Source organism: Oryx dammah, unplaced genomic scaffold (assembly GCF_014754425.2).
Source record: "Oryx dammah isolate SB20612 unplaced genomic scaffold, SCBI_Odam_1.1 HiC_scaffold_28, whole genome shotgun sequence".
In the NCBI taxonomy this organism is placed as follows: domain Eukaryota; kingdom Metazoa; phylum Chordata; class Mammalia; order Artiodactyla; family Bovidae; genus Oryx; species Oryx dammah.
The window spans coordinates 108,164,279-108,190,968 of record NW_024070212.1 but is presented as its reverse complement, the minus strand read 5'-3'; the positions used below and the strand labels follow the sequence as shown (position 1 = coordinate 108,190,968).

At 34.0% G+C, this 26,690-nt stretch overlaps 1 protein-coding gene across 6 annotated transcripts in view; it reads left to right on the top strand.

The window, feature by feature from the left end:
* Window positions 1-26,690, top strand: part of ZMYM4 (zinc finger MYM-type containing 4) — a 164,804-nt gene that overhangs the window by 87,904 nt on the left and 50,210 nt on the right. For 3 of the 6 annotated variants that reach the window (XM_040231722.1, XM_040231724.1, XM_040231723.1), the window contains 16 exons: window positions 1,421-1,945; window positions 3,621-3,682; window positions 4,034-4,204; window positions 11,046-11,130; window positions 11,369-11,624; window positions 15,711-15,885; window positions 15,997-16,209; window positions 19,658-19,808; window positions 20,284-20,399; window positions 20,841-21,116; window positions 21,290-21,440; window positions 22,216-22,388; window positions 23,098-23,248; window positions 23,801-23,941; window positions 24,274-24,311; window positions 25,346-25,490. In XM_040231722.1, coding sequence (XP_040087656.1) covers window positions 1,421-1,945; window positions 3,621-3,682; window positions 4,034-4,204; window positions 11,046-11,130; window positions 11,369-11,624; window positions 15,711-15,885; window positions 15,997-16,209; window positions 19,658-19,808; window positions 20,284-20,399; window positions 20,841-21,116; window positions 21,290-21,440; window positions 22,216-22,388; window positions 23,098-23,248; window positions 23,801-23,941; window positions 24,274-24,311; window positions 25,346-25,490 — 2,829 coding nt within the window. Of the gene's footprint in view, window positions 1-1,420; window positions 2,278-3,620; window positions 3,683-4,033; window positions 4,205-11,045; window positions 11,131-11,368; window positions 11,625-15,710; window positions 15,886-15,996; window positions 16,210-19,657; window positions 19,809-20,283; window positions 20,400-20,840; window positions 21,117-21,289; window positions 21,441-22,215; window positions 22,389-23,097; window positions 23,249-23,800; window positions 23,942-24,273; window positions 24,312-25,345; window positions 25,491-26,690 lie in introns of those variants that run through there. The other 3 variants (XM_040231726.1, XM_040231725.1, XM_040231727.1) reach the window with 3 other exon arrangements.

The following is a 26,690-nucleotide window of genomic DNA, read 5'->3' as shown; positions in this document are numbered from 1 at the left end:
ATGCTATTAATTAAGTGACAGAAATAAAGTACAAGAAAGTATTCTTGGAATGGGAACATGATGAATTTGATTTTAGAGGTGTTAAGTTTAAGGTTCTTAGGGGTCCTATAGAAGCTAGTTGAATATAGACATCTGAAGTTTGGAGGAAAGTTCTAAGCTAAAACATTTGGGAAGTCCTCAGCAAAAGTCAAGGCTATGATGGTGAATAAAATGGTCTGAGTGTATAAAATTAGATGAGAATTGGAATATTGAACACATAAAATAGGAAGAGAAGAATGGAATAAATTAATAGAATAGTAAGTGAAGTGAGTGAAGTTGCTCAGTCGTGTCCAACTCCTCGCGACCCCGTGGACTGTAGCCTACCAGGCTCCTCTGTCCATGGGATTTTCCAGACAATAGTACTGGAGTGGATTGCCATTTCCTTCTCCATAGAATAGTAAGGAAAATAGGAAATGGTGCATGTCAAAGAAACCAAAGTATTTTATCTGGGAAGGATATGACACATAAAGGTTGAAAGGGATATGACACATAAAGATTGAAAAAATAATTGAATTTGGCCATGAGGAAATCATTGATCTTAATGAGAGAGGTTCCAGTGTGAAATTGGGAACCAGACTGCAGTAAGTTCAAAGGATTAATAACTGGGAGATGAAATAGAAACAAACCAATGTAAACTTTTCCCCTAGAAGTTTGTCAAAGAAAGGTGAATTAGGGCAGGAAAAAGAAATACAGGACTGAGTTTTCTTGTTTGTTTTATTTTGGAATGGGAGAGACTTGAGCGTGTAGTTCAAACAGTAAACAGTTTTTAATATTTATTCTGGCTTGGATAAATTTTATTTTTATGTTTTAATATTCACCACTGTAAACAGTAACTGCTGTGTTTATTAAGGGTTAGTGTAGGGAAATTAGGACTCTGAGGTCAGAGAACTGGGTTCTAATCTCAGCTCCCCAGAATAGTCTCTATGATAACTGTAATTATCACTTTCGTATTCCCTTCTGTGTGTCAGTCAGCCCTTTATACATACTATCATTAAACCTCACCACAAATTAATCTGCAAGGTGAGTATTATACTGTTTTATAGATAAGGAAGCCTTAGAGTTTCTTCTCAGGATCACATAGATTTTCAGTAATTATGCTATGATTCCAACACACATATGTCTCATTCTGAAGTTGGTACTCTTTCTTTCTGTATTGCTTTGACTTTCTTTCTAACTTAAAATAGTTTCTCAAGTTTTATGTCCCTGTTTCCTTATCTGTCAGGTAGGGATATCTGTCACACCTATTGAAAATTGCAGTATTATTATCTATATTTTGTTTGAAAAGAAAAAATATATATAATTTGTTAAATGCCAGACAGACCTTATAAATATGGTCATCTTTAGCACTATCATTTGTCTAAACAGTATTTTACTTTTTAAGGTGGTGGTATCATGGATACAGAAATGTCTGAAGATATAGACCACAACTTAACTCCTACCCTTGACAGCATGTCTTATGGAATGCCGAATCAAACAGGATCTGAAAATTCATTGCTGGATGAAGATGATTATTTTTTGAACTCTGGGGATCTTGCAGGAATTCCAGTCGTTGGTAGTGACAATGAGGATGAACAGGATTTTAGTTCAAAGGACAATCTTGTTTCTTCAATTCATACTGATGATAGCTTGGAAGTAGAGAGAAGAGTCACACAGCATGAATCAGACAATGAAAATGAAATACAGATTCAAAATAAATTAAAAAAAGACTTTCCTAAACAATTTGATCAGGTTTCTGTCTTTAAATCAATACGGAAAGATTTTAGTCTAGTAAGAGAAAACAGCAAAGAGACATTTTCTGGAAAGGAGAAAAATAGAGACCTAACTTATCATGAACGTGAAAAACGGTTGGATAAACCCCATAAAGAGTTGGATTCAAGGTTGAAAAGCAGTTTTTTTGATAAAGCAGGTAATAATTGTTGGAATAGAGCCATAAAACACAATAAATAACAACATACTGATAATAATACAGCTTTTATTACTTCTGATACTAAGCAAAGTGTGAACAGTTAAATTCATTGTAAGCTTGTCATTTTTCTTTTATCCTTGTTCTTTGCAGAGTGACTGAATTTCTCCCAGTAACTATTGGTAATGGTATAAATGGTTGAAAAATAGCTCTAAACCTCATTTCTCCCTCCCCTGGTTGCAATATTTTGATGAGAAGGCAAGATACTCGAATCACCTGTTCATTTTCTTTGGTTGAACATTGGAACCTGAAGTTGGATTTAACTTCTCTGTGCTGTAAGCACTAATTCAAACTGCTGTCCCGCCAATTAGTCCAGTTCAGGGAGGGTTTTCCTTTTTGATATCATTTCTGTTTTATGTTTTAAAAGTTTCTTGAGACTCCTCTTGAGCCTCTTTGCCCAGCATACCCTATACTTTAGCTTCAGTTCCATTCTTGAATATATACATTTTCTTATTTCTATGCCTTTCTTTTCTCTTGCTGTTCCATTTGCTTGCGTGTCATTTTCTCTCTTGTATATGTGCCTGTAAAAGTGCTTCTTATCTGACAATACCTAACTCATAAACCTCTTCTACCCTGTGGTCATCCCTAATCTCTCTGCATCAAGAATGTTTGTTTCCTCATCTATATTTCCATAGCATTTTGTTTATGCCTCATTTGTTTATAGTAATTATTACACAGTATCATAGCTGTTTGTTTTGCCTTTACTTGTTAGTGTGAGAGTTTATTGAGGGCCGGACTGTATCTTACTCATTTTTGTGTTCTTGGGGCCTAACCTGGTAGTAAAATTTCAATAAATATTCAGTAGGTGTGAAAGAAAGCAAGGTTGAACATACTAGTCCTTGTGTTACTATTTCTTCTGACAGTGCTGGGAAAACTATGATAGAACAAATCAGTATCATTATAAAGAACAATTAGTTTAAGTATCCATTATGTACAAGGGTATACTGTATTTTTCAGTATATATTATTTAATGTATTTTCAGTATGCCTAGAAGGAATAAATTATATGGGTACTTATCTTCAGGGAACATAATGTCTAATAGCAGAAGGGACAAGTCAAGTAGTTGAAGTATTAATGACCAGTTGAATAGCATAAAATTTAATTTATAATTGAAGACAATGGTAGAAGAGTTTTTAATAAAGCAGTACAATAATATTTCTTTGAAATAACTGAAACTGTGTTTTAGGTATTCTTAGAAGAGAAAGTATTTTTAACTTAGTGGACAAGGGAAGGTTTTCTAGAGGAGAGGTGATTTTTGAACTGAGCTGAATCTGGAAGACTGTGTAAAGATTAGGATAGTGGGGACTTGGAATGATATAAGCAGAGATGGGGAAGAACAAACTTAAGTAATTTTTAGAACATGGTGAATAAAGTAACCACTTTATTTAGGTTTGAGCAAGGAAATAGTGTGAGGTGAGGCTAAAAGCTAGGTGGGGCCAGATTGTTTATTTTGAGTGAAACTACCTTGTGGGTATTTTTTGGTACCCTTTTCACTCTAATGAGCATCTTTGTTGGAAAGAGAGGTGATTATCAAGTAATAGCTTTTTAGGTCACTCTTTGTAATATTTGTTATTCATATACATATGTTTGTTTTGTTTTGTTTTTTTTCTTTCAATAGCTAATCAAGTTGAAGAAACATTACATACCCATTTACCACAAACCCCAGAAACAAACTTTAGGGTAAGTTTTCAGTGTGTATGTAGATTGCTGTAACTGTGGCAAGTGTCAAAGTTTTCTTTATGTGATTTTCTAAACTGTAACTATATGTATTAGGTAGAGCACTGGTTTTTTAACATTTCCTTTATTATTTGGATAAGGACATCTTTGGAGATGTGCTAAGAAGTCTTTGCTCTTAGATTCTTTATTTGTATTTGATATTTGGACATATATCACATTTACTTGTAAGCATAGGGACTCTAATGAACATCCACAGAGTTCTTCATTTCCAATGAGCTTTTCTTTGGGTGTTAAACCTGAAGAGGAATAATTTAAAAATCTGAATATTTATTAATCCTTTATATTGTGTTTTAGGATTCCAGCTATCCATTTGCCAATAAAGAATCCATTGGTTCGGAACTGGGAAATTCCTTTGCATCAAATATTAGAATTAAAGAAGAACCTTTGGATGATGAGTATGACAAAGCAATGGCACCACAGCAGGGACTACTAGACAGAATTAAAGATGAACCTGGCAATGCTCAAGTAACCATTTCACCTTTTTTCCCCCTTCTTTTTGGTTTCACACATGCATTATTCATTCAAGAAAGGAAGTTCTTGATTAAGCAGTGTTTTGTGGATGGGGTGAGAGGAGACTCGTAATGAAGGTTGCGGAAATTGAATTACCTTAAGAATACTACTAAGGAATCAACCAGAGTTACAGGAAACTTTTTCCAAGGAGTAATTAAGGCTTCTAATTCACTTTGTTCCTTAATAACGCTGTTCTGTGATTTTTAACAGTTTTAGTGAAGGATTAGGGAAAGTGAGTCTTCAAGGATTTGAGATTTATAATAGCAGACATGGCTGAAGTTTATGGAGGTTTATGAGTTTATGGTGTGATTGTTTATATAAGGTAGTAATAAGCCTTTTACAGTTATTGCTAATGAAGTATGTAAAGATTTAAGTGTTTTTCAGGAAGGATTAATGGACAGGTTATCTTTGGAAGAGTTAATTGATTGAGGAACCAGTTCTGTAGATCAGTGGGTTGAAGATAAAGGAGACTTTGATGGGTGATACAGGATTCCAGTTTTGAGGTGTGTGAGTAAAAAGGGTAGGGATAGAGCTCTGTTATTTTAAGGTTGTTCTGGAGATGAAAGTTGGAGAGATCCTGTAACTGTGAATCCTGAAGTCGGTGAAGTTATCCATGCAGTTAATGACATAGCAGTGGTTGGAACAGAATAAAGATGGTGTAATCATTTAAGAATATAGAAAAGGACCAGGGGATGAATATGCAATAGCAGCAGTTGTTTGAGGGTGTTCTGTATTTTATACAGATGGTATGAGTGCAGAAGCTGAGAAGTAAAGATAGCATGAATTAGCTGTTTTTTTGAAACGACATTTGATCTGGAGAAAGCTTACCTTTCCCTTTCTTTTATATTAGGGTGGTTGAGAATGTGAGACTGTGTGGAAGAGATTTTTTTCACTCAGATGTCTCTAAGCAGGGTTTCTCAGCACTGTTGACAGTTTGAGCCAGATAGGTCTTTGTAGTGAGGGGCAATACATCCTAGGCATTATAGGATGTTTCGTAGCATCCTTGACCTCTACCTACTAGTTGCCAGTAGCAGCATGTCGTCAGACATTGCCAAATGTCCCCTGGGGGACAAAGTCATCTGGTATTGAGAACCACTGTTTTAGAGTAGGAAAAGGCAAGAGATATAAGTGATTTATGTGAGTCAGACTGATGCTTTAATTAAACAGGAATTCCATGGTGCCCAGTGGAAGCTAGCTGTACAGGGTAGTGATGATAAAGCTGTAGAGTTGGATGGGTATGAGTGTGGTAGCTACAAAGAAGGTGGTAGAAGTTAGATTGAAAGAACGGTAATAGAAGCAGGCAAAATAGAGATATCTGAATTAGAGATAAAGAAATGTCCTGACACCTAGGGGAGATCCATATGGCATTGTATATTTCAGAGACAGTTATGTCTATACAGAGCAGATCTCCATCCTTTACATGCCCCAATCTGGACACGAGAAATCCGTAAGGAATCGCAGTGCTGTCAGGGTACCAAAGACATCAGTTTCTCCCTGTACATGACCCAGTGACACTCCTTGAGATGAAAGACAGTTATAGGAAAGACTACATACATTAGGGGAAGGGGGCATCAGGAAGGGTTATTTGTATTACTGTTTTGAAAACAATCAGATATTCCAGTGACTAGAGAACAGCAATAGGATGGAACTGTCAGGACCCAGAAATACCTACATTTTTATCAACTATTCAAAGTGTAATAATGTGTTATAAAATACCAAATAGGAAGTTTCGTCATGATTTTGGGGAAGAACTTCCGTAAGAGCTCACCACTTGATTGACTGGACTCGAGAACCAAGCAGGAATGTAAGTCCAAGGCATAAGGTCTAGAAGCGTTCTTTATGCTGACCCCAAAATAAGGACGTTCCAACGCGTGAGTGGGTAAAGCTAGGTTTTCTCTGAGAAGTCCTCTCTGTTTTCAGCTACACCAATCCTGTGGGATCAGACCTTCATCATTCTTCTAGACATTCCTCAGGGGACCTCATGTTAAACTATGGATACCGGATTCTTTATCTCCCTTTCCCTTCCTTACCCTTCTCTCCCTTTCTTTCCTACTTCCTCTCGCCACTCCTGTTTCCTCTCCCCTTCTCTTGCTTCCTTCTTCATTGTTCTCTTCTTTTAGGTATTTCTCCTCAGTGACCATTGGAAATCTATATTCATTTTTTAGTACTACCTAATGCTTTATCACTCTTCATTTCCAAAAATAGGTTGGAAGAAGGAGTTCCAATGAATTATTCTGAAACAGTACTATTAACCTAATGCTCATAAAATACTGATAGATTTAACAGCTGTGGTCAGTCTTTACTTTTGACCATCAGTTACTTGTAATAACTTTTCTCTTGACTTATTAAGATCATAGCTTTAGCTTCTGGCACCTTGTAAAAACCTCCCTTGGCTTTTCTCTTTGCTTAACGTGTAGCTTTGTTTCAACTTGCTTCCTTATTCTCCACTTTACACAATTCATTTTAGTCTTAGTTTTTTTACTTTCCCATATAACTCACTAAGATATGGAAATATGTTTATATATGTTTATCCACTTCTTCCCAATTGCTCTTGATTATTCTTCAGTTACAATTTTCTGGGTTTGCCAGTTGTCATACTCCTTCCTTTGTTACTGGCATAGCATCGTGTGTCCTCCTGGTTACGTTTCCTCATTCAAATCCTATTGCATGTTACTATATTTTCTATATAATATTTACAATTACAGATACTTTTATATGTACTACATTGTTTCATCCTTCAGAATAAAAAGGCCAGAGTAGATGATATTAAGTCCATTTATAGATAAGAGAACTGAGGTTTGTAGAGGTTAATAAGTTATTCAAAGCCATATGGCCAGGAAGGAGCCAATCAGGGGCCTTCATCAAGGCCTTATTATTAGTCTACCAGACTTTGTTCTATAAATAAAAGTTGTTTCTCATTTTTTCTTTTCCCCTTTTCTATAGATTCTAAAAACTGGGAATTCAGTAAATATTACTTTTAAATAATGATTTTTTTTCTTTTTGCTCATAATAAAAGGAGAGCTAATCTATAATCTCATTGAAATAAATGGATTAGAATGGGAAAGCAAATCAGTTAATTGTGATAATAGTGAGTCATATTGTTGTGGAAAGTAGGATGCAATAATGTTGTAGCTTGTTTTTTAGCTATGTCGAGTTAACTTGGTTATAGAATCTGGGTTTTTCATTTCTGAAACACTGTCTTGTAATACTGATATATACTTTATGGTAAACAAAGGGAAAGTAAAGATACTGGTAAAGGATATTTTTGGTTTTGACATCTGTTTTTCTGCTTCTGAGAGCTTTTGGGTCATAAGATTTTCACTTCTCAAGTTATTAGTCATTGATTTCTTATTAAATATTTGTGAAATTAGTCATTGTTGGGAGGATGCTAACATAAACATGATTCTGCCTTGAAAGCATTGTGGGGGGTACAAGCAGAGTACTTAAGATATATATGTATTTTACTATGTTACATAAGTAATATGTACTTGAGGCTTAAGGAATATATCAGAAGCTTTAAATAACTGTCATAGACTGAGAAAGAGAGCTGATTGGAGACTATTAAAGTATACCCATGAATATTGATTTTTTTTTCTGGAATTTTCTGAGATTAGAAAAGATTTTTATTTGTAATATGCCTTAATATACTATATAATGTAGGAATGTTAGAAGGAGTCAATCTTAGAAAATCTCTTAATGTATAACTTCATCAACAGGTCAAATAAGACTAGATAGATAGATAGATAGATGCCAAAAAAAATTTCAGTGTAATTCACTATACATTTCTTACAATAGATACTCTCTTGATCAGGTAAGGAAATACCTACTTCTGATCAATAACAGTCATTGAATTTAAAAGTAAAATGATGGAAACCTTCGGTTAATAATTACTAAAATGAATACAAATTAAAGATGTCAGCATTATTATTTAACTCTTGTTGGATTTTCGACCCAACGCATGTTAAAGAAATTAGGAGAAATAATGGAAAAGGGGAGACAAAATTATCATCATTTGCTGGTAAGGATCTTTATTAGAAAGTTAATAGAATTCATGAAAGTTTAGTTGAGTAGCTAGTTGGAATTTTAGTTATGTAAAACAGAGCAGTATTTCTATAAATCAGTTTCCCACCTAGATAATACAGTGAAAAGATACACTATTTCCTACAGCAAAGTGACTAAAAAGTGTTGTATCATACAAAACAGCTTGAATGAAAGTATAGACTTTCTTTAAAAAATGTAAGAAATTAGTTATTCCTAAAGTAAAATATAGTTCTGATACAATTCTGATGAAATATCAATGGTTTCTTATGTTTTGAGGAAGAATAAGTAGGCATGCGCACACACACATTATATTATATGTATATTCTAGTAATTAGAGACATGGTAAACTATTAAATGATTAAGCATCTCACAGTTATTTTCATTAGGATAGTGTGAAATTGTAAGAGTAGTAGCCTGATAATGATGCAGAATAGATTGCCACAAAAGAGGTATTTTTAGAGGAATTTGATATATTAATTGTAAGTGAAAGGAATTCACCAGCTATTCAGAGAAAGAGAAAGAAAAATGTTCATTATATATCAAAAGAAATAAATCCTGGATGGATTAAAATAGGAGTTGGCAAATTATTTTACCAGCAGCAGGCTAAATCCCGCCTGTCCTCTTTGTTTCTGTTTTGTTTTTCTGTATACTATTTTTGTAAATAAAGCTTTATTGGTTATTGCCACAGTCGTTCATTTATATATTATCTATGGGTGCTTTTGCTCTACCAGGGCAGAGTTGAGTAGTTGTGATAGCATGGCTTGAAAAGTCAGAAATACTTTGTATCTGGCCTTTTGCAGATAAAGTTTGCCGACCTCTGGATTAAAGGACTCTATAAAAACAATGAGAGCATTTTCTTAGCATTTTATCGTGGAAGTAGAACTTTGTAAGAAATAGAAGTGAAGTGAAGTCGCTCAGTCGTGTCCGACTCTTTGCGACCCCATGGACTGTAGCCTACCGGGCTTCTCCGTCCATGGGATTTTCCAGGCAAGAATACTGGAGTGGGTTGCTATTTCCCTCTTCAGGGGAACTTCCTGACCCGGGGATCGAACCTGGGTTTCCTGCATTGTAGGCAGACGCTTTACTGTCTGAGCCCCAGGAGAAGCCCTTTGTAAGAAATAGAAGGAATGGCTAAAGCTAAAACCATCGATTTTTTTGGCATAAACATGGGAACTTCAGTATGTAAAATTTTAACTGAAAGAACATATTGAGGAAATATTGATAACAGATGCTATAGGAGGTTAATATTATTACCTTATAGTGCTTTTTTGTAAATGGATACTGAAAAAATTGGAAATTATAGCAAGAATGGGAAAAGACTAAGTGGCTTTTTTCACAAATTGCTAGAATAAATGTAGTTAAATTTTTAAAAAGCAATCTGTCATTGTGCACCAAGAACCTTTACTATATACTTATCTACCTAGTAATTTCACTTTTAAGGTTATTTCCTTAGGCGATAATCCTAAATATGAATGTATTAGCATTCACAAAGATGTACATCATGGCATTAATGATTGAAGCAAATGTGTGGAAACAAATGGACCAGCACTGGGTTGTGGTTTTGTAATTTCAGTGCCATACAAGGCTATCATCAAATTGGAGACTGAGGCCAAGGGAAGAATTAGTAATGGTATCCTGTCTTTGCTTATTTAAAGTTTTGATATTTTATCATGGAGTTTTGCATTAAAAAAAAAAATATGACTGAGAATTGGTGCCTTAATTTATACCTGAGGCAAGGGCCTCACCTCACCCCAGTCTCATCCTTGTGTAATCTGTTATGTCTATTAAATAATATATATCAGTATTTCTTGAATTTGAGTAATGTACAGACACTTGTTGCCACAAAAAAGGGAGTATGTTGGAGTTGCCTGAGAATTCCAAGAATACGACATCTTTGGGGGTTTTGCAAGTTTCAGTGTGGTAAACAGTGAATTAAAAAATCAAAAGTTAAATCTATTACTTAGAGGTTTCACAATGCAATAATATAATTGTAAAAGCTAACAACAGTACTATAAACTTGTAGTATAACTCAGTTATATGTGATTATTCATGACTGAAAATAAGCTTAATTCAATAAAAAATTACTCAAAAACTCAAATTTTTTTTAGAATTTTCATACTGCTTAGAGTACCTTTATATAGATCTCATGGATTCTTGGAATCTGCCTTTAGAAACACTGGTACTTAGCCACTAGAAGTTATTTTGGAGTAAAGTGTGGTAATATGCAAATATTCCATTGATTCAAGTGACAAAAAAAAATCACTTTATAAAAATGGTATATTCAATATAATTACAGCTGTGTTAAGAAACACATACCGGAGGGGAAAAGACTGGAAAGAAATATACCAAAAGAATAACAGTGGTTGGTTGGTTGGGGGTAATGGAAATATTGTAAGAATTTTTTTCTGATTTCTATTTGTCTAAATTTTGTATAGTAAGTGTGTATTACTTTTATAAATATAAATACTTAAAATACTGTAGTAAATTGAGAATTAAACAATAGTTTGTGAATATCTAGTAGTGCTGTAAGCTAATTAGATAGCTACTTTGATTTTTTACCTCTTAAACTCTCAGCATGTATAAACCTGTTATACCCTCATTGTAATTATAGTTTGCTTGCTTTTATTTCTTACTAATGTAGTAAACATTTTCCAACCTTGTATAGCCTTAGTAAAATGTCTTGAATGTTTCAGTTTCTTTAGACACAATGTATTCATTTTTTATTTACATATTTATTTATTTTTCTTTTTAAAAGGAGTATAGTCATGGCCAACAGCAAAAAACTCAAGAGGGGGAACTGAAAATTAGCGCTGTGTTTTCAGTCAGTGGCAGTCCTCTTGGTAAGAAACAACTGAATGAATGAATCACGTTTGTTTATTCTGACCAGTGTGAGTGAGAGGAAGTGCCTACTTATATTAGTAAATTAGGCAGTTCTCTCTGTCTGTTTAGAATGGCTTTAATTGTGTGTTGCATAATTAGTGCTGGATTTCAAAACTAGTTCTAGAAGAGAAAGAAAGGGTGCCTACTTAAAATTCATGGTAAAAAGTAAAACTTTTTTTCAATTTTTTTTTTTTAAAGCTCCACAGTTGACTACTGGCTTTCAGCCTTCACTGGCGTCACCTGGCATGAATAAAATGCTTCCTTCAGTTCCAGCCACAGCTGTTCGAGTTTCCTGTTCTGGTTGTAAAAAAATCCTCCAGAAGGGGCAAACTGCTTATCAGAGGAAAGGGTCTACTCAGCTGTTCTGCTCTACATTGTGCCTCACTGGATATACAGTTCCACCTGCCCGCCCACCGCCTCCTCCCACTAAGAAAACTTGCTCAAGTTGCTCAAAGTATAGCAGAATTCTAAATTATCTTCTGTTTCCTTTCTCTCAAGATGTTTTGTTCTAATTTGTGCATTGTTTAATTTTTTACCTTTCTGTGTTTTTTGAGAAATATCACACATTGTTTACTACAAACTTGTTGCTGCTGCTTTCAGTCTTACAGGATGCTAGGTGCTCAGCTTTCTTTTAACTTTAATTAATGTGCATTTTATATAATAAGAGATACTTTTGAAACAGATTTTAGCATCCCTGTTAGTTGAGATGCTTTATAAAACAAAAACTGCATAACTTAAAGTAACATGTGACTGAAGTATTTTATAACTGTAGGCAATAGACACTTAAATCCAACAAATATTTAATGCTTGGGTGTATTTCTTATTTACATAGTTGGAATTCACGTAATACTTTTCATATTAACATTAATTAGATTCCAGTATATTTATTTTTATCTTTTCAGTATCTCTGAAGTATCTCAAAGGTTACATTTCAGTGTTTAACAACAAAAAATTATGACCTTAGGATCATTTGAGGAATATGAACTAATTTTGCGGGGTGGTCATTAGACACTGTTTAAATAAGTCAGAAAAAGATGAATAATGCTCTTGTTCTGAAACAATTTGGCTTCTGTTATTAAGCTACTCAAACTATGATTTATTTGTATCAGTACTTAGATCAATACAAAGATGTTGCCCTTTTCTGACTAGAAAGGGAAAAAGATGCTCCCTCTTCTAGTTCAGTTGGAAAAGGCATATAGAAAGAAACTTCTAAAAGAAATTTGAGTATGGTTAGATGTTCCAGAAGTTATATTTGCATTCCTTTATGTTTCAAATTAAATTTAGTAAAAGTAGACTTTATTTATACTGTTTGAATTATGAAATATGCTTTAAAAAATGAATACTTACAGACCACATATCTAATTACTGTATTTTAGTAAATTCATCATCTTTCTAAGGTTAATCAACCTGAGAATTAGACTTTTTATAAGGCTTTTTTCAGTTTCCTATTTTGCCATGAAAAAATTTCATTTAATAACTTTCTCTTATGTTTATTTAATTCTTGAGCAATCAGCACTTTCTAAAATTTCAGCGATTTCTCCTTTCATAATAATAGTCATAGATATTTATTGCAATGATATATCAGTGAATTTCAAAATGACCATAGGAAATTCATAGAAGTTTAAAATGTGTGCCCTCTTTTTGTGTTTTTTAATTCTTATCCATACATGTTGTTCTCATCTAAATTCACTGTATCTCTTTGACCTCTGGAATTGACCTCCCATTATCTGGAGATGGTTATTTTTACCTGCATGTCATCCCTTAGTTTTATTCGATCTTTTGTTGTTTAATTATTTTTAAGATTACATTTTCTTCTTTTGTAACATTTGGTCTTACCCAAACATAAATTTCAACCTGTCATTCTTTGACTTTAAACTGTTCTACCTCTTCCTTTACTTACTCTGTTACCTTTTTAAAAATGCTTTGCCCCTTTCTGGTCTTTTTTCAGGTACTCCTAGCCTGCTTATCACCTCAGGTTTTCTTTTCATTTTCTGTCTTCATTTCCCCCTTTCTCTTATTACAGAGTACCTTTTTCACTCAATCTAAATCCAACCATTTTTATTAGTTTTGTTTTCCTTTGTATTCTGTTTCATTTCGTTTTCTGAACTACTCTTTCATCTCCGTTTCATAACTTTTCCTTTCTCTTTTTTTCTCTCTTGTTTACACAGTCATTACAGCAGTTTGGAATAGTCTCGTTTATCTGATTATAAAATTATTGATATGAATTGTGCCTTAAATATAAGGAAATTAAGAGTCAAAGAAGTTAAATGATTTACTCAGTGTCACATTCTAACAGCTTGTTTTGGCACATTCATTTTCCCCCCTTATAGTCCATTTAGTCAAATAGGTTTAATTTGTAATTCAGTCCCTATAAGAAGGATTTTTACTTTAATTTGAATAGGTGGGGATAGAAAAGATTTCCATTCACATAAGCTTACTGCTTTTTTTATGTTGTTGTTCAGTCGCTAAGTCATGTCTGACTCTGCGACCCCGTAAACTGCAGCCTGCCAGGCTTCCCTGTCCTTCACTATCTCCCAGAGTTTGCTCAGATTCATGTCCGTTGAGTTGAAGATGCTGTCTAACCATCTCATTTTCTACTGCCCACTTCTCCTTTTGCCTTCAGTCTTTCCCAGCATCAGGGTCTTTTCCAGTGAGTCAGCGCTTCACATTAGGTGGCCAGTAGAGCGGTAGAAATAATAGCAGCACCACTTAGGTTGAAGGAAGCTACGTCACTGGAGTAACAGTTTTATTTTTTAGTCTTTTATTAACCAAATCTCTTAGCATCCTGAATTTAACCTAAAGTCTGAATATATTTTGGCTAATCATTTAATCTTTAGATTTCATTAGTAATAAGGACGTAACAATTTGTTTTAAAAAACTCAATTTCACATCCTACACTTTCTGATTTTTTTGACATTTACTTCGTGTTTTAATTATATAGAGAAACAAACATTACTAGAGTAAGGTGAAATTTTAATCCAACAAATAGGCAGATATGAAAAACATTTTTCACATTCTCCCACATATCCTGTCTTCATTTTTGCCTGTCTTTGCTTTTGTCATCAAATCCAACATTTAAAAGAGATAATTTGGATAAGGATACTTGTGTTAATTAATACCCATAGATCAGTTTTCTAGATATAATGGCACTCAAGTAACTCTTTCAGGATTGTCTGTACCATTTCTGAATTTTTGCTATCTGAAATGATGTTTCTCATTCTCATTCTGACATAAGATGTAATCTGAAACAATAAAATGTAATGCAGCTGGATGTTAAACATATTGAGAGCCAGGAGAAATAGCTGCTTTTATGCTTCTGTTGCCTTGATCCGTGCTGTTCCCCAACGCTTATCTACTTAGCCTTCTAGAAAACACCTATTTAAGGTTCAGATAAAATATCATAATTTTCATGTCACATCTTGTCTAATATTTTCAGTAGTACATTTTATGTATATAAATATCTTTGTCAAAATTATTATACTATTTTAAGAATACTTCTGTTACAGTGTTTAATATATCATTTATGTGCTTGTCTCAGTATACAAGCTCCTTGAGTGCTTGTACCATTACTTGGCCTAGGGTTGGGCTAGTCCCTGACTCAATATAACTGCTCATTAAATACCCTTATAAATGAAATATAATAAATTAAAACCTAATTAAAAATAGCTATAAAAAGTGAGAAAATGCAGATAATAGAGCGGTGTCAAGCTCTTAAGTATTGAAGATGAGGTGTGGTGTTACGAATTACAGTATTGTGATGAATCCCACTGTGTTTACTGCTTTCCTTTATTGAAGCAGGGATATTTGTAATCTTTTCTAAAAAGTACTATATTAATATAATCTGTTGAAAATGTAAGAATGAATATAACAGTTTATTTATTATTATGTGAGTGTATACTCATGGAACAGAGACATTGTTTAAAGAACTACTGGTTTTGAAAATGGTTTGCACTTAATCTCATAAACTTCTATGCAGTAAGACTGATTTGGGAGTGGGATAAAGGGTGGAATGGTAGGGGGTCTTAATTATCACAGTTTTAATCGTCATTGTCTTTTACTAATGCTTACAGATTGAATTACTTAGATATGAAAATGTTCAATATAATCTTGATAGAATATGCACTGTGTAGTTTGAAATGTATTCTTAATTTTAAAAGATAGTGACTTCAAATTTTTCAAATGTAACGTTATTTGAAGAGTATTTTGAACATACAGGAGACCTGAATAAAGAAAATGAGAATCTCCTATAATTTTTCCTCTTAGAGATAGTAAATGATAACTATTTATCTTAAAACATAGTATACTGATCCTCACAACAGTTCTATGAACTAAGCCATGTATTCGTTTCATTTTATACAACAGAGCTTGAGGATCAAAGAGATTTATCAGTTTATTCAAGAAAACCCAGGTTTCAGGTTTAAATTTCAGTGCCCTTTCCCTACACTTTTAATTGCCCTTGTTTCATTTGATATTTCTAGTTGACAAAAAGGAAAAAAATGAATTATGTTGTGGCTTATTTTATCTTTGTTGTCATTTTTAGAGACATTTTAAATCCGAAGGATGTGATCAGTGCCCAGTTTGAAAATACCACCACTAGTAAAGATTTTTGTAGTCAGTCGTGTTTGTCAACATATGAACTGAAAAGAAAGCCTGTTGTTACCATAAATACAAATAGCATTTCAACTAAATGCAGCATGTGTCAGAAGAATGCTGTTGTAAGTTCCCTTTTTTACTTTACTGGGGGAAAGAGTCTGGCATTTGTGCTTGAACGACAGCTTTTGGTGATCTTTGCCTGTTGTTTCTAAGTTGTTACTTGATAATTCTAGATTCGACATGAAGTTAATTACCAGAATGTGGTACATAAACTTTGCAGTGATGCCTGCTTCTCTAAGTTTCGCTCTGCTAACAATCTCACCATGAACTGTTGTGAAAACTGTGGGGGTTACTGCTACAGTGGCTCTGGACAGTGCCACCTGCTCCAGATAGAGGGCCAGTCTAAGAAGTTCTGTAGTTCAGCATGTGTCACCGCATACAAGCAGGTATGTGACCACACCTCAGAAGGATCTATTTTGGTAGAAATTACTTACTAAAACGTCACAAAAATATTAAGTTCTTATTATTAGCTTAGTTAGTATTTTTGCATCTAAATAGTGTTTGTGAAATGCTTGTATGTTAAACACTTGTTACGGAGCTTTGTAAGTACTGGTTATACCCCAGTGTCCATGGGGGATTGCTTCCAGGAACCCTGAGGAAACCGGAATCTGAGCATGCGTAAGTCCCTTGTATAAATTGGTATAGTAATTGTATATAATCTACATACATTCTCCTGCATACTTTAAATCATCTCCAGATTATTTATAATATCTAATACATTGTAAATGCCATATAAATAGTTGCTGACATGAAGCAATTTCTTTTGCTTTTTGAAACTTTCTGGAATTTTTTTCATTAAATGTTTTTGAACAGTATTTTGAAAATGCAGAAAAGCGCGAAGAAGATGCATTTCCCAGAAATCCCCAGTATCATCATTTTGGTTTATGCATTCTAATCTTTGCATCTGCTAATCCCAAACTCCCAATCCATCCCTCTCCCGCCCTCCTCCTGCCTTTACAACCATCAGTTTATTCTCTATGTCCCTCCCTCATTCTGTTTCTGTTTCATAGATAGGTTTGTTTGTGTCTGATTTTAAATTCCACATATAAATGATATCATATGGTATTTGTCTTTTTCTTTCTGGCTTGCTTCACCTAGTATGATAATCTCTAGTTGCATCCGTGTTGCTGCAAATGGCATTTTGTTCTGCTTTATGGCTGAGTAGTACTCCATTATGCACAGACATATAGGTTGTTTCCATGTCTTGACTATTGTGGATAGTGCTGCTGTGGACAGTAGGGATGCATGTATCTTTTTGAATTATACTTTTGTCTGGATGTATGGACAGGGGTGGGATTGTTGTATCACATGGTAATTCTGTTTCTGCTTTTCTGAGGAACCTCCGTACAGTTATCCACAGCGCTGCGCCAGGTTATATTCTCACCGGCCGGGTGGAAGTGTTCCCTTTTTTTTACACTCTCCCCAGCATTTGTTATTTATAGACTTTTTAATGATGGCAGTTCTGACTGGTGTGAGGTATAGTTTTGATTTGTATTCCTCTGATAATTAGCAGTGTTGGCAGTTTTATTTACACTGTTTATATTTTGTTGATAAGTTTTGATTTAAAATTCCACTTTAAAATTGATAAGAAAGAACTTTTTACATTTTCAGTTTTATAATACTTTCCTGTCTCACTGCATTTACTGATCATTCTTTTTCATAGAATAGTAAATTTTTATATAGTTTATGAAAACTGGTGAATTTAATAATGTTGATTGAGAAGTTTCTTTTAAATTGTTCTTCAAACTTTTCAGTGTTCTTGAAATTTTAAACATCCTAGTGTTTCCATTTATTTCTTGTTAATGTGCAAGCATGTTTAAAGGACTTAGTTCCTATTTAATCCTTCCTTAGAAACACTTTGTTTTTGTTCTCACGTGGGAAAAAAAATCCACCATCTTTGTTTGCTTTATCTTTGTCCAAAAGACGGTTTTCCTGGTACTGTGTCAAGTTCTAAAAGTTACTTCTATTCAGTCTACTGGAAGATGGTAGTATGGTCCACAAGAGGAGAAATACTTTGAAATGCCTTAAGTTTATTACTTTCAATTTAGCTAATACTTATTAAACTTTTCACTTATTAGTGTGTACTTAAGAGAAAGGATGTGGATTTAGAAGTAAATAGATTTTGATTTGATTTCCAGACTTTCTGTTCAAATAGAATTTTATATTGGGGAAAGCAGTTAAACTCCCTGACTGCATTTTCTTTTCTATAAATGAATATGTACTACCAATGTCACTGGGATGTTTTCAGGATTATGTGAAGTAAGAATGAGAAAGCACCTAGTATACAGCCTGAAATGTTGAAGATGGTCATTTCTGCTACTTTTCTTCTATATAATTGTTAAATTTATTTAACAAGCATTAGATGTGGTTCCTGTTTTGAGGTGCTATTTGTTCCTTGGGGAGATATACATATAACTGTGTATAGATACTATGTAAGTATTAAGGGATTCAGAAAGGCACAGCAGAAGCAAGGTCAGTTCTGCTTGGTAGTTTCAGAGATAACTCTTGACCTAATTCTTACAAATGAAGTTTGTATTTGTAGCCCTGATGGAGGAAGAAAGGAGAAATGGGGTTGGAGATGCTGAAGACATTCCAGAATGCAAGAATGTGCTCACTTGAACATGCATTTATTTTAATAGCAAGTCTTACATAGGAATCTTGAAATCTTTTAATTGGTGCTAGATATACTGTATAAGTTATCCTGAATGTATGACATGTTAATAGTATCTAGCATTATTTACTACTGATTCACGGAGTGGGAACTTAAGACAACAGATTATTTCATTGTCTATATTGGACACTTGGGATAAGTTTCCTCTCACTTTATTGCTGAGAGTGTGCTTTGCTGTTATTATCATTATTAATTTATTTTTTGGCTGTGCCATGTGGCGTGTGGGATCTTAGCTCCCTGACCAGGGATCAAACCCAGTTTGGCCCCTGCAGTGGAAATGTGGAGTCTTAACCATTGAACTGCCAGAGAATTCCCTGTGCTTTGTTATTGTTAGTGGTAGTATATTTGAAAGTGAATTTTTCTGTTAAGTTTATTGATTTCCTTGGATTCACATTTCATTCCTATATGCAGCACCTTTGGTGGGGAAGTTCTTCCAATGTTTTGAAGAGAGTAAGAGCGTGAATTCTCTGTTGTGTAATTTTTAAAATAGTGGGGGGGATTTGTTTGGTTGGAGTTTTGTATGGTATATTCTTATAGCTAATTTACTTTATACATAATATTGAATAGTTTGTACTTAACCCCTTATGCTTATCTTGAAGTGAAAGAAAGTGTTAGTTACTCAGTCTGTCTGACTCTTTGTGACCCCATGGACCTGTAACCCACCAGGCTTCTCTGTCCATGGGATTCTCCTGGCAAGAATACTGGAGTGGGTTGCCATTTCTTTCTCCAGGGGACCTTCCCAACTCAGGAATCAAACCCAGGTCTCCCACATTCCAGGCAGATTCTTTACAATCTGAGAGGGAAGTCTAAAATAATGATTTTAAAACTGTAGTTGCAATGGATCCCAAAATTAGTTGCTAAAAAGCATTGTTTTTTAAGGAAGTTGAGTAGAAAGGAAAAATATCAAGCTTATTGTGATATATATTATTTTATGAAACTTTTCAGTTTTATGTACTGCTTACTTAATACACAAATACAAAACATCAGAAGTGTGTGTTACTGAGTGATTTTCTAAAATTTATTTCTTACTGAGGATTGTAATCATAAAAGTTTGGAAGCCACTAATTTAAAATATTTCAACAGTATTAAGTATAAACATTTCAAAGAATTATGCTTTCACTTGTAATTTGGTAAAAATGAATGTTATTTTATTCTCTTAATAGAAATCAGCCAAAATTACACCATGTGCGCTTTGCAAATCATTGAGATCCTCAGCAGAAATGATTGAAAATACCAATAGCTTGGGAAAGACAGAGCTTTTCTGTTCTGTTAATTGCTTATCTGCTTACAGAGTTAAAATGGTTACTTCTGCAGGTAATATTGGTTTTATAAACTTTATAAATAGTTGAAAAAATTATGATTATTGCTTTGTTTTTGTAGTACAGACTGTTGTCCATATTTAATTGGTTTTAATGCAAATTAAAATATTTCAGATCTGTGTTGTAAAATATCACCTATTATCTTGATTGCATACTTGCTTGCCTATTTGTACATCTTCCTTACCAAAAGAATTTCGGGCTTTTTAAATGTACTTTAGTCACACCCGATTTGTTTCAAGATTTGTTCTTTTTTAGTTTTAGGGTGTAGACTGTGACAACTTTAAATTATCCGAAATATTTTTAACATTGTTAGTTTTTGTCTACATGTGAGGTAACTAAGTTTAATTTTAGTTCCTGCAACATGACTTGGCCCTTGAATTTTCATGTATTGTATGATACTTATTTACTTTCTCATACATTTGTATACATTTGTTTGTATTACTCATTAGCTTTTATTTTGATTTGCTAAGGTGTACAAGTTCAGTGTAACAGTTGTAAAACCTCAGCAATCCCTCAGTATCACCTAGCCATGTCAGATGGAAGTATACGCAACTTCTGCAGCTACAGTTGTGTGGTAGCTTTCCAGGTATGGCTTCAGGACTCTTCCTTTTCTCCAGCCAGTTAGTAGCCTACAATAGTGAAGTAAACTTATTAGGTGTTTGCTAACTGCCTGGATTGCCTACATTTCTGTCTCAGATTTAGTAAATAAACTAGGGTTCTTTGGTCCACTCTCTATTTGGACGCATGTTATTTAATTGCTTCCTGTGAAATTAAATACTATTATTACCTAGATTATCTATTGGGAGGATATTATCTTTAAAGATTATGATTAGTTAAATTATTTTATTTTTTGAATGTAAATAACACTTCCTCCATTCAATTATAAGTTACTGAAAGGCAGGGATTTTTGCCTGTTCACAAAATGTATGTTAGGTGCCTAGAACCGTGCTTGATATAGGTAGGTACTCAGTGCCCTCTTACTTGAGAAAGTAAGTAGACTGATCTTTTTATTTGTTTGTTCTTTCAGAATTTGTTCAACAAACCAGCAGGAATGAATTCTTCAGTAGTGCCCTTGTCTCAGGGCCAAGTAATTGTAAGCATCCCTACAGGTTCAACAGTGTCAGCAGGAGGGGGTAACTCCTCTGCTGTTTCTCCCACTTCCATCAGCAGCTCTGCTGCAGCTGGTCTCCAGCGTCTTGCTGCCCAATCCCAACATGTGGGGTTTGCACGAAGTGTTGTAAAACTCAAGTGTCAGCACTGTAACCGTCTTTTTGCCACAAAACCAGAACTTCTCGACTATAAGGTAAAGTATAGGAACATGATAGAAAGTTTGGGTATAAAATGATCTATTTGTAAACTTACTTCTGGCTTTTCACTTTTCAAAATTACACTATTTGCTTGAAAGTAAGAGAGAGAAAGATTTCCCCAAGATAAAAGTGAAATGTTTAATTAGTACTTAATCTTATTTCTTTGCAGGGTAAAATGTTTCAGTTCTGTGGCAAAAATTGTTCTGATGAATATAAGAAAATAAATAATGTAATGGCAATGTGTGAATATTGTAAAATTGAGAAAATTATAAAAGAGACTGTGCGATTCTCAGGTGCTGACAAGTCATTCTGTAGTGAAGGTAAAGATAGAAGATTATCTTCCCTACCGAGCATGTTGGTTGTTTCAAAAGTAGTTGATAATTTAAGCTGTCACTGTGTAACTTTTATCTATTTCATCCTTTGCGTGTAACACCAAAACCTTTTGTTTTGTTTATACTTGTTCACTCTTTTCTGGTATAATCCTTCATATTGTAAAGATGTTAAAATGAAGGAAAAGATCCCCAAAGTATATAGCAAAAGATGATGGTGATGGGAAAAACGTTTAATGTTATTAGATTGATGAGGATCTTTTAGTTCTTATATTTATTTCTGAAGGGAACTTCTTAAATTTTTGTAGCATCCTAAGATGATACTTTTTTTAAAAACATCCATTATATTTCTGAATATGCAAATCAGTGTGTCTTCCTTATTTAGATGACTGTAAGTTTAGAATGTTTTGTTTTACTCTAAAACCATGCAGAATTAACCTCCTAGTTTAGTGACTTTCAAACCTCTTGACCACATGCAGAAAACATACATTTTACATTGTGACCCAGTGTATGATCACATACCCAAAGAAAACAAGTTTTATGAAACAAAACTGACTTATTATATATGATGGACTGTAATATTTGCTGTGCTGTCTTATTTTGTATAAAAAAAGAAAATGGTAGCATCAATCCTCTAAATTGATTTCTTGATCTACTAATTGGTGAGAACCCAACTGTGCAAACTTTATCATAGGGCATTTAAATTAAAGATGTAAATACTTATTATTCTCTCTAATGTTAATTTTACCTTCTCTGATTTTTTTAGGTTGCAAATTGCTTTATAAACATGACTTGGCAAAACGCTGGGGAAATCACTGTAAAATGTGCAGTTATTGTTTACAGACATCTCCCAAATTGGTACAGAATAATTTAGGGGGGAAAGTAGAAGAGTTTTGTTGTGAAGAATGCATGTCCAAATATACAGTTTTGCTCTGTCAGGTAAATATGATTCACGTTCCTGGGTTTTTCAAGTTAGGGCACATTTTTCCCTTCTTTTTTTCTTTCAAATAGTATAAAGGGCAATTAATGATTTTCAGTGTTAAGTGTAATGTAGGATTTAAAAAGACTTTAATGTCACTGAAGTTACATTGCTATTGTTTTTTAATTTCCTTGTAGAAGACATATGTCTTAAAATATTAAAATATTTAAAATTATAATTATTCACTTATTCTTTAAAGTAGTCTTCTGATGTGTTTAAGGAAGATGAGGCTATTTCCATATCACTTTTTAAAAATTGCTGTTTTTGGCATCTCTATAATGTGACTTTTGTATAAGATTGTTGACAGATAATTTCCAATTTCAGAATCATTAACCTTCATTAAAAAAAAAAAGCTGAATCATAGTATTATAGTGAAGTATTAGGTGTGCAATATAGTGACAAACAATTTGGAAATGTTATACTTCACTTATAAAATATTGGCTATATTCCCTGTGTTGTACCATATCTTTATAGCTTATTTTCTGCATAGTAGTTTGTACCTCTTAGTCCCCTTCTGTATATTGCCCCTCCCTCCAGGATAGTTAACCTTCCTTTCAGTGATCTAAATTCTAAGCAGATTTCCTCACTCGTTACCTGGGACCTTTTATTTCATCAGACCATAGATAATTTGTTTCTTACTTCTTTACTGTCTTCTGTTTCTTTTTTCAGATGGCAAAATGTGATGGTTGTAAGCGACAGGGTAAGCTCAGTGAGTCCTTGAAATGGCGGGGAGAAATTAAACATTTCTGTAACCTGCTTTGTATTTTGATGTTCTGTAATCAGCAAAGTATGTGTGACCCACCTTCACAGAACAATGCAGGTAAATTTAAACTTTAGTCTTAGGTCAATGCCAGGGACTAACTACTGTTCCACAGATTGAGAACTTTAAACAGTTGTAAATAATTTCATGAATTGTAGATTTCATTCTGTTCAAATCACATTAACATTTAGATCCCTTTTTGTTTAACACCTTAGATTAATGCCCTAAATTCTTTCAGTTTTCTCTGAGCATATTTAGTCAAATAAACTCTGTTAGAACTTTATGGGAAAGAATGGCAGTTAACATTTGATAATGGAAGAAACGCATCTTGACTTCTTTAGAAAAGCATTTAAGATTATAACAAAGAACATAGAATCTAGACCACGTAGCCTTTTTTATCTACCACATGCCTAGTTATGCAAGAGAAAGTACATGGAATACTTTTAAGGTTCAGTAATTTAAAAATAGAAAAAATACAGTTAATCTTGAAATGACTCTCTAATCCATTTTACTGTAACCTAAAAGCATTGTTTAACCATCTTAAGATGTTGGTTTCTATGTATGTTCATATAAATTACATGAGGTTCTCTTATTTTTGTTTATTTTAATCAGCAAGTATTTCCATGGTGCCAGCTGCTTCAGCAGGGCCCCCGTCTCTAAGAAAAGATTCAACTCCAGTCATAGCTAATGTCGTATCATTAGCAAGTGCTCCTGCTGCTCAGCCCACAGTGAATTCTAACAGTGTCTTACAAGGTATGACTTGATTGGACAGCATTTATTTAGCCTTTTTGAGGTTGATGACAGTGGCCCTCTACCTTTTTTCTATCTGTAATCAATTTCATGTGTTTGTCACATTCATATTAGGAACGGTGGTTCCCTATGTGCTACTGTGGCATTAAACAGTGTTTCTGTAACAGTTTCCAAATCTTTTTTTCTTGTATAATACTTTAGATTCTACTCTTCCCCTGAATAAAATAAAATACATATTTTTATTATAAAACTTTGTGTTTATTTTCTAAAAATCAGCTTTTAATGCTAGTGTTTAAATAATAAGACCCTAAATTTTATATTTTTATTTATATCAGGTGCAGTTCCAACAGTAACAGCAAAAATCATTGGGGATGTAAGTTTTACTATTTTTATTGTTGTTGCCACTGTCTTTTCCATCTTACTCAGAATGAATATGTCTAAGCTGGTTTGCCCTCATTTATTTTTTATTTATTATATAAAGTAAATTTCATGAGTTCATTTAATCTTGTTCAGGAACAGGATTTCCTGGTTATTTAACTAGGTCTTTTATGCACTTCAGTTTTTTGGGATGCTTTATGTAGTTACTGAAAATTTTTGTTTTAATTGTATAGAATTACATTTTAAAGCATTCAGGCATACAAGGATTTGGGGCATTTTGTAATGTAGTCAGATTGTAGATGAAGTATTTGTAGAAAGTAGTTTGTTTCCCATTCAGTGCAGATTATGCCATAAATAAGCATTCTTTTCTTTTTTAAAGCTTATATTTTTGTCTCTTAAAAGAAGGACAAAATCAATAATGAGAAAAACGTAGGACTAGAACAGTGCCATTTCGAAAGTGTTTCCTAGTCTCTGGGACAGTTTTCATATCATCTTTTCTCAAGTTACTTCCAGGATCATGAGTGATGTTATTATTTCTAGTTACCTTGAAACTGGTTCTCCTAAGATTTAACTCAGTCAAGAAAAAACAGTTCTGATTTTAAGCTCAACCATCATTGTTCCTGATCAACAATATTTCATAAATGCAAATGGTATTTTTCTTGGTTAACAGAACTGGTAATTAGATACATTCAGAGTCAATATGTAGTTATCAGGGTATTCCTTTATTGCTGTTAATATTTCAGGAATTTTGTATTTCTTAAATATTTAATTGAATATTTATATTCTGTGTCTTCCATATGATTCCAGTATAGCATTTCTTTTGAAATTGTAATGCTTTGAAATATAACATTATATAGTGAAGTGTTAGTCGCTCAGTTGTGTCTGACTCTGTGCGACCCCATGGACTAGGGCTCACTAGGCTCTCCAGGCAAGAATACTGGAATGGGTTGCCATTTCCTTCTCCAATAATATTATACAATATTTCTCATAGTTAGTAAGCTTTTCATTTCTGATGTATTTTTTTACTAGGCAAGTACACAAACAGATGTCCTGAAACTGCCACCTTCCCAGCCTCCAAGACTTTTGAAGAATAAAGCTTTATTGTGCAAACCCATCACACAGACCAAGGCCACCTCTTGCAAACCACATACACAAAACAAAGAATGCCAGACAGGTATGTTCCTTGTGTTTTCTTTGTTTAATTTTTGCTAAAGGAAAGGAATGTGGTATGTGCTTACATTAATTAAGTGTCTTTTATTTCATACGTGATGTATTTCATTGCTCATATACATTGCACAATTGAATCCTTACAGTATCCCCGTGGGTTAGATGTTTTCATTAACTTAATTACTTATGGCAAAGAAAAGGTAGTTGATAATACCATGCCATGAATGCTTCATTTGATTTCCTTATTCATGACAGTGATATATTATGGGAAATATATCCAAATTCCATAGCTTTTGGAATTATATATACAGGGTCTTAGTTAAGAGGAACTATTACTTTCCAGACCACCCTTAGGTTTGGACTTTTCCACACTGTTTCAAATAAAGTCAGTTCTTTTGGGAAGAGCTTTAGGGCTTTCTTTTCTTATAAACTGCCTCTTCCCTCTTTGAGCTGCTGCTTTTCTGGATTGTGGACACAGTGTAAGCTTCTGATCTTCTTAGCTTCCCTCTGCTAGCATGGAATCTCTGCCCTACAAGTGAACTGGGATGAAGGTAGTTCGGACCCTGGCTTTGATAGCCTTGCTATTCCTGTAGTTGTTGATGTTCAGTTCCTCAATCATGTCTGACCCTTTGCAGCCCGTGGACTGCAGCACACCAGGCTTCCCTGTCCTTCACCATCTCCTGGAGTTTGCTCAAACTCATGTCCATTGAGTTGGTGATGACATCCAACTATCTTGTCCTGGGTTGTCCCCTTCTCCTCCTGCCTTCAATCTTTCCCAGCATCAGGGTCTTTTCCAATGAGTCAGTTGTTAACATCAGGTGGCCAAAGTATTGGAGCTTCAGCGTCAGTCCTTCCAGTGAATATTCAGGATTGATTTCCTTCAGGATTGACTGGGTGGATCTCTTTGCATTCTGAGGGACTCTCAAGAGTTTTCTCCAACACCACAGTTCGAAAGCATCAATTCTTCAGCACTAAGCCTTCTTTTTGGTCCACCTCTCACGTCCGTTTGTGACTACTGGAAAAACCATAGCTTTGACTCTATGGACATTTGTCGGCAAAGTAATGTCACTGCATTTGAATATGCTGTCTAGGTTTGTCATAGCTTTTCTCCCAAGGAGCAAGCATCTTTTAATTTTATGGCTGCAGTCATCGTCCACAGTGATTGTGGAGCCCAGGAAAATAAAATCTGTCACTGTTTCCATTATTT